We start from the raw sequence: 17884 nt of genomic DNA on the forward strand, positions 1-17884 counted from the left end.
CCTTTTTTTGTGAAGCGGGTGGATTATAGCTGTTGTCCAGTGTTTGGGAAAATGTTCTGTTGTCCATATTTTCGATAGAACCATGTACAGGGAGATTTGAACTGTGTCATTGGCATATTCATTTCTGCAAAAACTTGATCATCTCTGCAAGCCTTGTAGTTTTTCATCTCCTCAAGTGCTGTTTCCACCTCTTGGAATGTTGAGGGGTTTAGGTATTCAGGTTTGGTATTTACTGTGGTATCTGTGTTAATTTTTAAAAATTCTTCGGGGTCTTCACAGTTCAAAAGTTTGAGTGCTTTTGCCATAATTTTGGCATTTTCCTTATTACTATGCGCCATTTTTCCATCTTTACTTTTCAACATTAATGTAGGGGGGGAGTTGAATTTCTTTAGTTATCTACCAAAGATTTTATAGTAATCTCTAGAATTGGTTTTATGGTAGTTTTCTTCTATTGTGGTGATTATATCTTTCTGAAATTGTGTCTTAATTTTTCTAATAGTTTGGGTGAATTTCTTCCTGATATTTTTGAGGTTGATAGCATTTTCTTCTGTTTTGTGAGTTTGAAATTTTAACCATGCCTGGTGTCTTTCTTCATGACATTTGTCACATCCTGGTATCCACCAAGCATGTCTTTTCTATGGATTTAAGGGGGTTAAATTTTCAGCCTGTTGTTTGAGAATTGATATAAGTTCTTCTAAATCATCTGTTAATTTTATGGTCTGTGTGACTTCTTGATATTTGTCATTTCTGATTAATTGGTGTGAATCGTAATTCCTTTTTCTTCTTGTTTAATGGTGTGAATTTAATTTTGATTTTGATTATGTAGCAGACTGAACTGGTGTCTATTTCTCTCAGCACTTTAACATTGTAAATTTCTCTATGAAAGGATTTGTCCATACACACATGATCCAGCTGTCATTCCCCTTTTCTCCAGTCAGGGTGTTTCCAAGTTTTAAGTTTGTTCGGTGTACTTTGAAAGTACCGTATTTCACGGCATAATCGTCGCACTTTTTATACCAAAATTTTCGAAAAAATTGTAGGGTGCGACCATTATACGATGAATATTTAATACCAGTATTTGTATTACTCAAAAAATGTATTTATAACTAAATTGTATTTGATACAAATTTAAGATGCACGTAATACTCGCGTTTATACATCAAAATAATTAAAATAGTCTAAAACAAAATTCATAATTTTTCGCAACAATTCGGCGAACGTTTTTCCAACCTGAAAATAAAAATGAACGTATTAAGTTAATTTGTTATTAATTTGAGTATTAAAGTTAAAATATTACACTTGCAAAAAATTATCGCTTTGTTGTGAAATGTGGACTTACCGGTACGCAATTTATTCCAAATCTTCGGTGTCGCTATCGCAGGTTTCGCTATCTGATGCGCCGTCCCCGCCTCTGTTAATACCAGTATCAGATTCTTCGTCTCCCTGCCACACTGCGTCATCTTCGGAACCGTCTAGTGCATTCGAAATCCCAGTCCTTTTGAAGCTCTTGGAGACTAGTTCAGGTGGTATAAGATCCCAACTCTTCTTCACCCACGAGCATAACAAGTCCAAGGGTGGACGCCTGATATTTCCGGCGGGCGTCAATTGCTGATCGCCGCTCATCATCCACTCGTTGTAAAATCGACGTAAGTGGTCTTTAAAGGGTTTATTAACACATACGTCTAGTGGCTGCAAAGCAGATGTTAGGCCACCAGGAATGACTATCTGTCGTGTCTTATTTGTAGTGAGAATTTGCTTCACTTCGTTGACGAGGTGACCTCGGAAACTATCTAAAACAAGCAGAGCTGGTTGTTTTAGTAGTGCACCAGGTCTTCTATTCCACACAGTTTTAACCCAGTCCAGCATGAGTTCTACGTCCATCCAACCCTTTGGTTGCACTCGTACATGAATTCCACGGGGAAACTGTATATTCTTAGGCATCGTTTTTCTCTTAAAAATGATGTAAGGCGGCAACTTTCTCCCGTCAGCTGTAATGGCTAGCATTGCCGTGCATCGCAACTTCTCACTACCGCTGGTTTTCATTAATACACTCCGTGATCCTTTTAGCGCAATAGTGCTGTTGCGAGGCATATCAAAAAAGATTGGAGTCTGATCGGCATTACCGATTTGAGAAAGCAAGTACGAAGTTTCCTTGCGCAAACGTATGACAAATCGGTGAAAATTTACAATCTTGTCCGTGTAATCAGCAGGCAACTTTTGGCTTAGTGTTGTTCTCCTTCGCACTGACAGATTGTGTCGTCGCATGAACCCCTTAATCCACCCACGAGTCGCCTTAAACTGAGTTACCGGTATGTTGTGTTTGCGCGCTACCTCCTGTCCCTTAATTTGTAACATTTCATATGATACACTGCAGCCATTGTTACGTATTTCACTGACGTACCTAAACACTTCTTCGTCAATTATAGAAAACTTCCCTGTTTTAGGACCTCTAAACGCGCGTCTAGAAGGGTTTGTGCTTTTTAGCTTGTTTTTTACTTTCCGCCAGTCACGCACCAACTTTTCACTCACAGAAAATTTTCTTTCTGCAGCTCTGTTCCCATGCTGTTCAGCGAAGGCAATTACGCTTAGCTTGAAGCCCGCAGAATAGTTTCTATATTTACCCATAATCGCTTATAAATGCTTCACACGTTAATGTTTTGCGATATAAATGACTTTCCGTAATTGTTCACTATTAAAACAAATTATTTCTGCAAACACCCAAAACACAAATTAAAAACAAATTCTCACGCACACATGTCTACAGTAATCACGTAAATCTGAAACAAATAAATGCATCTGTGATCTGTCCATTCCAGAGCAGCCAATACTGTTAGGCAGCAAGGAAGCATGCAACAATTTATCAGTTTAGCTCGTTGGTTGCGACACACTACTGCGCTTGCGCAAAGCTTGCAAACCGGAGCTCTAGCTAGCGCGGTGTAGATCTACTGTATAGTTGACTGTATTCCGAGACGTCAGTAACAAACATTCATTTTTTTCAATTTCTTTTAAACATACGGTAATTAGGTTAATATTTCTTCCCAGTTATTGATGATTTTACATTACATTACTGACGAGTTTATAAAATAAAACTTTAATAGCATTGGATAATAATTATCTTGACTGCTTGGATAAAAGTTTTCATCCCATGCCCGGACACTTATGACGTAGTAGTAAGATAAGAGTCTAGCGATGACAACTGAGACATCGTAAATAATTCGGCTGAATAATTCCGTGGAAATCTGCGTTATTGTCTTGGATTTCACTTCGTGCGCAATAACACAGGAGCCGGCCCCACGGTGTAGGGGTAGCGTGCTTGCCTCTTACACGGAGGCCTCGGGTTCAATTCACGGCTGGATCAGGGAATTTTACCTGTATCTGAGGGCTGGTTCGAGGTCCATTCAACCTACCTAGCCGGTATTTCCTGGCGACGTTGCCGATAAGCGATAACTTACAGCCTTACGTATTTCAAATGGGAACTCATATGTAGGTGGTGAATAAATAGTACACTGTCTCGCGACCACGTTGTCTAACTGCCGATAGCCTACCGGTAAGCATAATATGTAGGTGGTGAATAAATAGTACACTGTCTCGCGACCACGTTGTCAAACTGCTGATAGTCTACCGGTAAGCCATGCGTCGTACATATACCGGTATTATTTATTTATACGTTGTGCAACATGTCGCAAACGTGACTGTGTTGCCAAATTGCCCATAAACCATACACGTATTTAAATTGCGCATTCATGTGCAACTTACGTTGCAGTTCCATTTACCTTTTAACCAGATTAGTGAACAAAATTTGGACGTGCGACGATTATGTAATTAAAGGTTTAAAGTCCGATTTTTGTATTGAAAATAAAGGCTGCGACGATTACGCGGTGGCGACGATTATGCCGTGAAATACGGTATGTGAATTTGGAAACGAGATTGTGTTCTCTGCAATTACTGAAAATTACTGGTTATTTAACCTTTTAAGTGCTGAGTTACCAGTTGAGTGTTTGGTACTTCAGTGCTGAGTTTTTTCATTTGTATGTAAAAAAAATTTGTAGAAGCCTCCATTTTTAACTTATCAGTGGGGTGATTAGCTTAAAATGTTTATAAATGTTGGTTGTTTATAAATCTAAATGCAAATTGAAAATCCTACACTTACGTTCAATATTATTTTGAGAGAAAACAAAATTACACTTATGTGCCCATCACTATCACTATCACTATCAGCCATATTCAATCGTTTTTACGATGTGGCCTCTTTAAGTCCGAAGCAAGGTAGGTTTTCATGAGGTCTCTCCATCTGGGACGGTCTTGAGCGATGTTCTGCCAATTGATCCCAGTAATCTTCCGGATGTCTTTATCCCATCTGTCCGGTGGTCTTCCCCTTGGTCTGAGATGATCTTTCGGACACCACTCAAGCACAAGCTTTGTCCACCTACCATCAGTTCTCCGAGCAACATGGCCTGCCCACTGCCATTTTAGGGTAAATACCCTTTCTAAAATGTCACTGACCTCTGTGACTGACCTGATGTAATCTGCTCTCTTCCTGTCTTTCTTCGTCAAGCCTAGCATGAACCGTTCCATAGCTCTTTGGGTTGTTCTGAGTTTTTGCTTAACAAACTCGCTCAATGTCCAGGTTTCACAACCGTAAGTCAGTACGGGGAGAACACTCTGGTCAAAGACTATCTTCTTTAGGTGGGGTGGCATGTTGGATTTGAAGACTGAAGAATTTCTTCCATAGGCTTGCCATCCTAGTTTGATACGTCACAAGATTTCCGGTCTTAAGTCCCCTTTCATGTTTACAAGTTGCCCAAGATAGACAAATTCATTGACCTGTTGTAATGTGGTGTTTCCCATGCGTGCCTTAAATTTATACAAAGTAAAGAGCCCAAAGTAATATTATTTCCTGAAATCTGTAGGCAACTAATACATGTAACTCCTTAGAAGTATATAACTTGATATTTTAAAATACTTTCCAAACCTGGGATGTGGTGATAGTTAAATATTTTCTACTGGTTGTTTGTGATGCTGATTTGTTCAACTATCTGCACCAACTGCACTGGCACAACAGGTTCTAAACAATCAATGATTTTCGGGTTGTCATCAAACACTACTTGGCCCTCAGAGCCTTTCACAGTTACCTGAAATTCTGGTGAAGAAAAGTAACCCATCCGCCACGAAATTAGCGATAAAATAGCTTTTGTACTCACCGTGTTTTCTTCTTTCGTTTAGAAGGAGGCTCTGTTTCTCTCTCACATACAATATTTTTGGCACTCTCTCCATCATTCTCACTTTCAAAATCGCTTAACAATTCCTTAAAATGATTATCTCCATCATCACTTTCCGCTGTGGTTAATAACTGAAAGATTCTGTGATCCGAAATAACATCGCTGCAAGAGCAAAGAGATTGTTGATCCGCCATGTTTGTTTACATCACAGATGAACTCCACAGACGTCTACAAAAAGCTCTGTAAGTTACTTCCCGAAGCTATAATCTCTAATCAGTTAGTTCTACGTAATGCCCAACAGATGGCAGAACATGTCACAGATCAAATTCACACTCGAAAGTGAACCGGGAAACTAAAAAAAATTAAAATTCTCGCGCACCGTCTATAGACGGGCATAGCACTGGTGGACCGGCCGCGTCAGCCCATCTATAGGCGGGCGTAGCACTCATCGGGTTAACTGACATTTTAAGATGATAAATTGAAAGTAAGAATACATTTACAATGATGATTTTCATAGTCTAAAAATGGACATTACTGTGGTATTGTTCAAAGCAAGGTACAACACACAGCCGTACATCATATGGTTGACGCATATAACGTTTTTTCAGTCTTGTCATGAGCGTTGCAAGTGCATAAAACACATACATTTCCGTCACATTCGTATTATTCCATGCCTGAAGTCTACTATCCAGAGAAATTGGGTCGACTGTTCAGACCTTCTTGTAATATTCATTGGTAGCCTCCACAATAACCTGAACCAGTGCACAACATAATAAACACAGAAAGACATCTATTTCCATAGAATCATCACATAATATATTGTATAAAACACCTGAATTCCGTGAAGAGGAATGGTGAAGTATTGGAGGAAAACTGTCCAGAAGTCCTAGAAAACAGTGATGATTTATCTTTTCCTTTCCGTTTTACTGATGGAGGTTGACTACTTTTACCTCCTTCCTCACTAATGTCATTGTCCCCATCTTCACCATCACTTTGTATAACAACATTCGCAAGATCATATTCACTGTCACTTCCATTGTCCAGAAAGTCATTATCTGAGTTATTATAAACTAAAAGCTGTTCAGTTTCATTAGCGCCAAGGCATCTCATCCTTTGCAGCACAGCTTGTTTTTTTTTTGTTGTTGTTGTGATCGGAAGCACAGAAGATATACATTTCATCTTTGCTAGGAAACAAAATCCTAATGTAAATAGGAGGAAAAATTGAACTATCTCTCCTTTAGAACTTCCTTGAACTTCTGGCACTGTACAAGAACGTAAATTTTAACATTGATTGGGTTAAAAAGGCATTTTACTGTAATCTCCGAGTTGCATGTGATTCTCATGAATTGATCACAAAACAAATTTCATCAAATTATCATACTTACCCTTCTTTCATTGTTCTTTTAACTTCGTTGATAGGTCTGATTAATGCACTTACAAAGCAAATCTTACATTCTCGTAATGAATCTGCTCCCACAGAAATATAAGTGGTAGTAAGATGAAGTGTTGTAAATATTTTCTGCATAACATGATACAGTTTATCTCTCTGGAATTTTCTTATAACTAGTTATTGTGGTGAAACTGCTCTCTTTCTGTTATGTAATATTTTATTTGCTCATTTATTATCCATGTGAATACATTTTTGACACTGAACATTTTTGATATACAGTATATCAAAGGCAAGCCAATCAGTAAGTATTACAAGAACTAAATGGGGACAGAAGTTTCTTGAAAGAAATGAAAGGTAGGAGAAATTAAATTTATTGGTCATACAGGGTTTTTCGTATAAAACCTGACCGCTCCGCATGTCCCAAGCCAAGGCCAGCTGGTTGGCTTCTCCCACACTCGCAGCCCACTTGGCTGTCTGGCTCCTTTCCTGTATTTCACTCCCCATGGTGTAATCCAGAGTCCGTGTTTGTTTGCGGAGATGGGATGACAGTTACCTTTAAAGCAACATATTTTTGAATGTAAATGTTGTTATAAAAATGAATTGGCTCATCATGTTTGTGCGGAGTTTATCAGGAGGTTCCCTGGGCAGTAGCCTCCTTCCAGAACTTCAATTTGCGTTCTTGTGAATAAGTTTGAGACTACTGGTTCAGTGCTAAACCAGAAGACGTATAATGCAAACATCTTACAAATGCACACACGTTCATAATTTAAAACCAGCTGATCCCTTAGCATGTGTGCGTTATTGTGGGTGGTTTCTGTCATCATTGACCGAAGGTTCAGTTGACCCTCGCCTTGAATTCTTTACGGGCAGGGCATGGTTTCACTGACCTGTGGATATCAACACTCATAACACATGATATTGGTGTTCTAAAATTCACATTGTATAGAGGAAATTCCTCTTTATGGTAGAAAAATCAGAGTTTGATGTGCGATCAGCAAAACATGCGTAATCGATTAGAATTTTTGCGAGGATACAGTAAATTGAGAGCAGTACCAAAATGCCAATCTTGCTCCATTGTTCAATCAGCTAATGGAAGAATAATTATATTCTTGGTTTCAGCAAGATTCTGCAACTGCTTATACTCCAGAGAAGTCCATGGATACAATTACAGAAATGTTTGAAGATAATGATTAGTGCTGGTATATGGCCCTCCTGCTCCCCAGATCTAACAGCCTGTGATTTTTATTTGTTGGGTACTGAGAAGGACAAAGTGTACCGAACACATTGGAGGAACTTAAAAACATGTGAACTGCAATAAAAAGCATTACAGAGACAGTTATCCTGCCATTGTTCAAGAATACTTTTGTCCATTTTACCTGATTTTGAACAAGTTATCCAGTTTCTAATCACTTTATTGTGTGCCAAAAGCTTGGACTCAATTCCAAACCTCTCTGCAGTGCTCATATGGTGTGAGGGCATATGACGCTGTTCGTGGTGATTCAGCCATTGGACGGCGTTAGTCCTTGAGCAGACCTCTTGGTGCTATTCAACAGGAATATGCTATGTGCTGGCACCATGTTTCACCATTTCCCTTCCTACTATAATGTATCACTTGTGAAGGATTTCTTTGAACTCTCGGTGACAGTTTTGATGGTTTCTGGTGTTCTTGTCTTGCATTGTTGACTACTTCTAGACCTAGTATTGATAGGGAAAATGTAATGTAAAATTGTTCCTCATTCAAATTTGCCTGTTTTATAAAGCAGTCAAATATCTCTACTGGATTCTTGCTTCATTTGTGTGACATGATCATGGTGATATGGTTCTCTTTCACTCCCCACTCCATGTTGACTATGCAACGATGGACCATCAACTGCTTTTTTCCCCCTGGACCGTTGATTATAATGCTGCTTTGTTGCAGTCGTGCCAGACACTTCTTCAAACTAGGGACAGAACTTACAGTACAACTAGGTATACAGGCATCATCATCATCTTACTTCCAAGTATTGGGCCATATGTCCCATTATGGTCTTGCATTTTCCCTCCCTCTCTTCATCGGACGTCCTACAGATCTTTTTCCTCTGAGTTGGTATGAAAGAATCTCTTTTGGCAATCTGCCAGGTTCCATCCTTTGTATATGACGGTTCCTGATAACTGTAGACGTCAGTTATTGGTTGTACTTTCAGCACCTCTTCATTCCTTTTATGGTCCCATTTTGTATACCCTGCTGTACAACGCGTGAATGTAATTTCTCATGCTGTAATTCGAGACAAGTCTTGAGATCTTAACCTCCATGCCTCAGATCCATAGCAAAGTGTTGGTATAGCTAGGGTATTACAAAGGCGCAATCGAGTATGTTTCTGAACAAGTGATGGTTTCATGATGTTGTTTATTATTCCTGTAGTTTTTGTGAATTTATTAATTTTTGTTTGTGGGTTACTGTAGTCACGTCCTAGTTCGTGAACCATGGGCAACGGCTGAGTGGCCTAGTAAGTGGTCCTGAGAGTCGGGATACCAGTTGCTATGGAATGGGAGTGGGCATCTCGGACATATTCTGAGTCGTGGCCCTCCTTGTGCTCAGGCGGCTAGGACTACACAATTCACCGGTGGTCCATAACCCGTTAGAGGAGAGATCCTCACTTGGACTATGTGCAAGTAGGGCAGCATCCTGCTTCATGAATTTACCGAGCTCAGAACACTTTAAGCAAGCCTCGGACCTATGGGAGTAATGGAGTCCCACTCCCATTTGACAGGCGAGGGACTCCTTGGAAACAACTTGGCGAACAAAATGGAATTCGATGGGGAGCTATCAATATTAATGGGGCTTATGGAAGAAAGAAGGTAGAACTTGCTGAGTCAGCAAAGAGGATGCATCTGGATGTGCTAGGAGTAAGTGATATTCGGGTAAGGGGAGATAAGGAGGAAGAGATAGGAGATTATAAAGTGTACTTGACGGGTGTTAGAAAGGGAAGGGCAGAGTCTGGGGTAGGGCTCTTTATCAGGAATACCATTGCATGCAACATAGTTTCTGTTAGGCACGTAAGTGAGCGAATGATGTGGGTAGATTTGTCAGTGGGAGGAATTAGGACAAGAATTGTGTCCGTGTATTCGCCATGTGAGGGTGCAGATGAGGATGAAGTTGACAAGTTTTATGAAGCATTGAGTGACATCGTGGTCAGGGTCAACAGCAAGGATAGAATAGTGCTAATGGGCGATTTCAATGCGAGAGTTGGGAATAGAACTGAAGGATACGAAAGGGTGATTGGTAAATGTGGGGAAGATATGGAAGCTAATGGGAATGGGAAGCGTTTGCTGGACTTCTGTGCTAGTATGGGTTTAGCTGTTACGAATACATTCTTCAAGCATAAGGCTATTCACCGCTACACATGGGAGGCTAGGGGTACCAGATCCATAATAGACTATATCTTAACAGACTTTGAATTCAGGAAATCTTTTAGGAATGTACGAGTTTTTCGGGGATTTTTCGATGATACAGACCATTATCTGATCTGTAGTGAACTAAGTATCTCTAGGCCTAGGGTAGAGAAAGTGAAATCTGTCTGCAAACGAATAAGGGTAGAAAATCTCCAGGACGAGGAAATTAGACAGAAGTACATGGATATGATTAGTGAGAAGTTTCGAACAGTAGACAGTAAGCAGGTTCAGAATATAGAAAGTGAATGGGTGGCATACAGGGATGCTGTAGTAGAAACAGCAAGGGAATGCCTAGGAACAACTGTGTGTAAAGATGGGAAAAGGCGAACATCTTGGTGGAATGATGAAGTGAGAGCAGCCTGTAAGCATAAAAAGAAGGCTTATCAGAAATGGCTCCAAACAAGGGCCAAGGCAGACAGGGATTTGTACGTAGATGAAAGAAACAGAGCGAAACAAATAGTTGTTGAATCCAAAAAGAAGTCGTGGGAAGATTTTGGTAATAACCTGGAAAGGCTAGGTCAAGCAGCAGGGAAACCTTTCTGGACAGTAATAAAGAATCTTAGGAAGGGAGGGAAAAAAGAAATGAACAGTGTTTTGAGTAATTCAGGTGAACTCATAACAGATCCCAGGGAATCACTGGAGAGTTGGAGGGAATATTTTGAACATCTTCTCAATGTAAAAGGAAATCATCATGGTGGTGTTGCAAACAGTCAAGCTCATGGGGAGGAGGAAAATGATGTTGGTGAAATTATGCTTGAGGAAGTGGAAAGGATAGTAAATAAACTCCATTGTCATAAGGCAGCAGGAATAGATGAAATTAGACCTGAAATGGTGAAGTATAGTGGGAAGGCAGGGATGAAATGGCTTCATAGAGTAGTAAAATTAGCGTGGAGTGTTGGTAAGGTACCTTCAGATTGGACAAAAGCAGTAATTGCACCTATCTATAAGCAAGGGAACAGGAAGGATTGCAACAACTATCGAGGTATCTCATTGATTAGTATACCAGGCAAAGTATTCACAAGCATCTTGGAAGGGAGGGTGCGATCAATCGTTGAGAGGAAGTTGGATGAAAACCAGTGTGGTTTCAGACCACAGAGAGGCTGTCAGGATCAGATTTTCAGTATGCGCCAGGTAATTGAAAAATGCTACGAGAGGAATAGGCAGTTGTGTTTATGTTTCGTAGATCTAGATAAAGCATATGACAGGGTACCGAGGGAAAAGATGTTCGCTATACTGGGGGACTATGGAATTAAAGGTAGATTATTAAAATCAATCAAAGGCATTTATGTTGACAATTGGGCTTCAGTGAGAATTGATGGTAGAATGAGTTCTTGGTTCAGGGTACTTACAGGAGTTAGACAAGGCTGTAATCTTTCACCTTTGCTGTTTGTAGTTTACATGGATCATATGCTGAAAGGTATAAAATGGCAGGGAGGGATTCAGTTAGGTGGAAATGTAGTAAGCAGCCTGGCCTATGCTGACGACTTGGTCTTAATGGCAGACTGTGCCGAAAGCCTGCAGTTTAACATCTTGGAACTTGAAAATAGGTGCAATGAGTATGGTATGAAAATTAGCCTCTCGAAGACTAAATTGATGTCAGTAGGTAAGAAATCCAACAGAATTGAATGTCAGATTGGTGATACAAAGCTAGAACAGGTCGATAATTTCAAGTATTTAGGTTGTGTGTTTTCCCAGGATGGTAATATAGTAAGTGAGATTGAATCAAGGTGTAGTAAAGCTAATGCAGTGAGCTCGCAGTTGCGATCAGCAGTATTCTGTAAGAAGGAAGTCAGCTCCCAGACGAAACTATCTTTACATCGGTCTGTTTTCAGACCAACTTTGCTTTATGGGAGCGAAAGCTGGGTGGACTCAGGATATCTTATTCATAAGTTAGAAGTAGCAGACATGAAAGTAGCAAGAATGATTGCTGGTACAAACAGGTGGGAACAATGGCAGGAGGGAACTCGGAATGAGGAGATAAAGGCTAATTTAGGAATGAACTCGATGGATGAAGCTGTACGCATAAACCGGCTTCGGTGGTGGGGTCATGTGAAGTGAATGGAGGAGGATAGGTTATCTAGGAGAATAATGGACTCTGTTATGGAGGGTAAGAGAAGTAGAGGGAGACGAAGACGACGATGGTTAGACTCTGTTTCTAACGATTTAAAGATAAGAGATATAGAACTAAATGAGGCCACAACACTAGTTGCAAATCGAGGATTGTGGCGACGTTTAGTAAATTCTCAGAGGCTTGCAGACTGAACGCTGAAAGGCATAACAGTGTATAATGATAATGTATGTATGTATGTATGTATGTATGTATGTATGTATGTATGTGTGCTGGTATATCTAATTCTGATTCATATGATAAGTTGTACCCGAGATAATTGAACACATTTACTCTTTCGAATGTTGTATTATCTAAACATATTTTACTAGGAATCGGTTCACCGAGCTCGATAGCTGCAGTCGCTTAAGTGCGGCCAGTATCCAGTATTCGGGAGATAGTAGGTTCGAACCCCACTGTCGGCAGCCCTGAAAATGGTTTTCCGTGGTTTCCCATTTTCACACCAGGCAAATGCTGGGGCTGTACCTTAATTAAGGCCACGGCCACTTCCTTCCCACTCCTAGCCCTTCCCTGTCCCATCGTCGCCATAAGACCTATCTGTGTCGGTGCGACGTAAAGCAACTAGCAAAAAAAAATCGGTTCTCTTCCCTTGAAGGCTTTTTTTTTTTTGTCTTTTCTGTTGAAATAATCATATTAAAATCTGAGGAAACATTTTTTAGATTGAAAACTGATCTTTGTAGGTCATCTTCCGTTGTAGCCAGCAATGCAACATCATCAGCATATAAGGTATACAGGCATAAGAGGATTTCCAGTGTAAAAGAAAGCTCTCGTTTTACTCTCTCCAATAGGTATTCTATTTTGCTCACCTATGTTGCACTGTCGTAGCTTTCCTGTCTGAGAAATAATTTTTAAATCTGTCTTCTTGCTGTGTGAAAGGAAACTAATGTAAATTTTGTCACTTTCCAGTTTGAGTATGAATTGGATGACCAGAGCAAAAGAATTGTGTTAGGCAAGGGAACCTACGGAATTGTGTATGCTGCTCGAGATCTCAACACTCAAGTGAGGATTGCTGTCAAGGAGATTCCTGAGAAGAACCTGGGGTAAGTGTTGTAACACACAGTAAGAATCCATGGTTTAGCTTATATTTTAATACTCCTTTCTCTCTGTTCTGTGATTCTGTAATTGTTAATACATTAATCTTACACCAATATTCTTTTCCCTCGGTATCTTCTCATGTTCAATCTATTTATTTGTCATCACTGCTTTTTGTAGAGATGTCCAACCTTTGCATGAAGAGATCAAGCTTCATTCGCAGTTAAGGCATCGTAATATTGTTCAATATTTGGGTTCTGTTTCTGAGGAAGGTTTCTTCAAGATCTTTATGGAACAGGTACCTGGAGGTTTGTAGAAGTCACACATTTTGCAAGATCGTTGATGCATGCATATGTAGTATTGTTGTGTGTTCGTACAAAATGACTCACATTTCTCCTTCTGCCTTTCAGGAAGTTTATCGGCACTATTACGATCCAAGTGGGGACCACTGAAGGAGAATGAGTCAACTATTCAGTATTACACCAAACAAATTCTTGAAGGCCTCAAGTACCTCCATGATCAGAAAATAGTCCATAGAGATATTAAAGGTAGTAATCCTAACATTGCTAATTCATTATATGTCAAGTAAAGCAAAATTTAATAAGTTGATTCATACTGTCTTGGCAAATGTCAAACCATATGGTCCCCGTCATGTCTTCAAATATTTTAACTCTTCTTCCTTTTCCTGATAGTGAATTCCAGTTCTTAAATTCTCTGTGCTTTTTTCTCATTCTTTTCAATTTAGAATTTACTTTGTCTTTCTGCTACATTGTTACATTACTGTCAAGATTGTTTATTTTATTGGACCAATGACCTAAATGTAAGGCACCTTAAAACAGCAATTATCATTTACTTTATGGTGATGATTATTATTTACTGTAAGAGGAAGTTCAACTAGGCAACCGTCCTCCATATATCACTAATCAGAGAGAAAAAAATAGAAGGGATACAACACTTTTAGAAAATGAAGGTATCTGTCGAAGAAAGACAAGGGCCACAAAGGACCTGAAAATGAAAGACTCTCTAGCCCTTGAATGCTTTAATAGGGTCAGGATCAGAATAGAACAAGAGTTGATCAAGGGAGGTCGGATAGGATAGATGAATGTGAGAAACCTGGCACAACTACGAGGAAGCAATGCCAGGACTCAGCTATGAGCCCCATGGTCGCCAACCCACACTCCCAAGTTGAGAGCTCCTGGGGTGTCATTTTCTTTATTTGTTTCTGATATTAATGCATTATAGAAAGAAACCTGGACTGGGACACATTGTTGGAGGAGGAGTGGTGGAAAGACCGAAGAAAGTGGAGAGGAACCATATTTGCCCCTACCCGGCTACAGCTGGATAAAGGGAAATGATGATGATGATGATGATGATGATGATGATGATGATGATTAATGCATATCTAATCCTTTCCTCCTGTCTCCTGCAAGTCTTTGTCCAGTTTTTCTCTATATTCCATTTCTTTTCTTTATTGAGTTTTAATAGGACTTTGTTCTTTTCTGCTTTGATTTCATCACTCTGAGGACTGCTATTGATAGCCTGTGTTCTGCTGCTCATTCTTCTTCTCTTACAACTTTGACATCCAGAACTTCAGTCCTAATCTAAATTTCTGTATTTCTGTCTGTAGTTCAGAATGTAATTTGAATACTTTTTTTTTAAATGTAGGCCTAAACACCAAGTGTTTCATGTAAGGAATTAATCAAATATTGCAAATTATCTTTCTCTATTTTAATTAACCCTAGAATCATTAAGTCCCTTCAGTGTAACACTAATGATAAACTTTCGTCTGTCAGACTACCAACAAGAAAAGCACTTCGTAAGCATAAACCCAACATTTTACACACAATACAGAATATTATACTGAAAACTATCACACGAAGTGATGACAATACACTCGGGTCAGTTTTTCTTCAGTAGGCACATTCAGTGCACTGTTTTGCCTTGTGATCAAGACACATGTGTCTTCAGCATGTCTTACAAAAGAATCAGGTCATTCTTCTTTTCTTTGATGGACAAAACGCACAAATTTTTCTTCCTTCAGGAGTACCTGGTTGAGGCTCTTCAGGAATGCCATCTTTTCCAAGAATTTCAGCGATGGTCCTCTTCAGGCTGCGCCTCAAAGTTGGTGTCTGAAGTCTCTCTTGCAGCTTTGGAGCTATTAGCATTTGGGATATATCCTTCGCAAACTCGCCTTGAAAGTGGCTTTTGACCTTTTTGAACCATCATATGCACATAAATAATGTATCCATTGACAAGTGATGTATTAATCATACTATAAAAGATACACATTGGCCATCTTCTCGTTTTTCTTGAAGAGGACATCATTGTTGACATTTCATCGAAAGTGTCCACGGCACCTTTAGTCCCATTATAGTCTTCCATCATATCTGGTTTCCCACTGGCTGCTATTGTTCCTATTTCATGGCATGTAGAAAGGAGGATTACATTCTTGTTTGATTTTCCTTTACAGGATACCATTGTTTTTATACCATCATAACAAAACATGGAGGACTCAAGCTTTCTTCCTTTAACTGTTTTCATCTCTTATATATTATAATTTGGATCCAGTTGTAATCTTGGTTCAATACCGACAAACAATGAAAAAAAATTTAGTAATTTAACTGTTTTCATCTCTGGCGGTATCTGTAGCTGTCTTTTCTCATTTTTCCAATGATTGTCAGGTTATGGTCGCAATGCAGAGTATCGGCTAGACAAACTGAGGTGAACCATTTCTGTTTGATCCATGTATTGGCCGGGTAATTTCATTCACGAAATACATGGCTAAAGGGAGGTTTGTTGGATTAGTACCTTTACCAAGGTATGGGATCACATTGAGCATGTACTTTGTTTTAACATCACATAACAAAAAACAATTTTTATCCCATATGTATTGGGCTTTTTGGGCATATACATGCGAAATGTACAGTGGCCTCGAAATGCGATCAGCTGTTCATCGACTGTCAAGAACCCTCTTGGAATATAGTTACGGGTGCAGGTTGAAACAAACTGATCCCAAAGCTCACGTATAGGTGCAAACTTATCATGTTCACGACACAAAGTTCTGGTTGTCTTGTCGTCAGATCTAAGACTTTATCAGAAAGTCAAAACGGTCTTTTGACATGCAAGATACATAGCATGATCCATTGAACTAGTTAAATAATTCTTTAGAGTTCACATGGTTACTTTTCTGAGCAGCTGACAGTACTAACAGACCCATGAGAGATTTCATTTCTACTAAATTAATTGTGCAATTGGTTGAGATTATATTTCTGTATTTTTAAAATTTTTATCATTGATTTCAGTATTGGTTTGAGTAACTATTTGGTTTAGCATAATATCAGAAAAAAATAAAATGATAATATAAAATAATGCTATTTGCTTTACGTTCCACTAACTACTCATTTACGGTTTTCGGAGACTTCGAGGTGCCAGAATTTAGTCCTTCAGGAGTTCTTTTACGTGCCAGTAAATCTACCGACGCGAGGCTGACGTATTTGAGCACCTTCAAATACCACCGGACTGAGCCAGGATCGAACCTGCCACATTGGGGTCAGAAGGCCAGCGCCTCAACCGTCTGAGCCACTCAGCCCGGCCAAAAAATAAAATGAAAGCATGTATTGGACTTTCCACTTTTGCTCCATCATTTATTGTCCTTTGTCTCATATAAATAATATTTCGAGCTGGTGTTCGGCTTCCAGCCATTTGTGGCTTTTTTGCGGACCACTTATGACCGTCTCGTCTTCTGAGAATTATTTTTCTGGGAACAATGATATTTGGGTTGCTACTGTTGTTTCTGTCAATATCATTATCACTGTCAGATCCAGAATGTTGTTTACTATTACTTGCCTGATGTACGCCCTGAGATGAAGTTCGAAGTTCTTCACTTGCTGATTGGTCGCTTTCATCTTCTGAGTTGTTGACCAAAAAGGTAGGGCATCACTGTCTGACCAATGCAATGTTTCTTCTACATCATCTTCAACTTCACTTAAATCACTTTCATTACCACTAATATCTCCTGAAGAGAGTGGTTCTCCGTCTAATTCAGAAAGAACTGCCGCTATCAATTGATCATTGTGCACTAGATTTTCCATTTGTCTCCTATTAAGCTCACGTATTATGTACAAAAAACATTACTGTAATGAACCAAATATTCACACTATTTACAGCTATGTACAAATCGCGAATACTTTCACATATCATAAATTTTCGTGACTCAGACCATATCGCAGCAAACAAGCAACTGGACCTTTATGCTTGAAACCAAGTTCAGCCCTGATTGTTGGTAGCTGGGGAAGAATAGATGGAGGGGGAAGGCACAGTTCATTAGCGTCTGGAAATTCGTGTGGAAACTACAGAGGTGCGTAGTCTGGGAGACGGAAGTTTATGATTCTAGGGTTAAAGATTCTTTACCCTCCTTATCTTCCCATGTTCAGTCCATTGGTATCATCCTGTTCTTCTGTTCAGATCTTCCATGATCAATTCTTTTTTGCTTATTGAGCCTTGTGCATCTCTGATGCTCAGTGTGAAATGTTTTTTTTCTACCACGCTGTATCCTGTACTGGGGCATTAGTTTGAATCATGCAGATTTCCTCTTCTTAATTCAGCATTATGATCCTAGAAATGACAGGCTCCTGATCATCTCACATTTATCCAACTCTTCGTTGTACCATGGTGCCAACTTTT

General features: G+C 39.5%; 1 protein-coding gene across 1 annotated transcript in view; it reads left to right on the forward strand.

Moving 5' to 3' along the window:
- Ask1 (apoptotic signal-regulating kinase 1) overlaps window positions 1-17884 on the forward strand; it is a 226847-nt gene that overhangs the window by 48227 nt on the left and 160736 nt on the right. Inside the window, exons 8-10 of the mRNA XM_067152155.2 lie at window positions 13076-13209; window positions 13382-13509; window positions 13612-13749. Coding sequence (XP_067008256.1) covers window positions 13076-13209; window positions 13382-13509; window positions 13612-13749 — 400 coding nt within the window. The remainder of the gene's footprint in view (window positions 1-13075; window positions 13210-13381; window positions 13510-13611; window positions 13750-17884) is intronic.

The sequence above is a fragment of the Anabrus simplex genome, chromosome 8 (genome assembly GCF_040414725.1).
Source record: "Anabrus simplex isolate iqAnaSimp1 chromosome 8, ASM4041472v1, whole genome shotgun sequence".
In the NCBI taxonomy this organism is placed as follows: Eukaryota; Metazoa; Arthropoda; class Insecta; order Orthoptera; family Tettigoniidae; genus Anabrus; species Anabrus simplex.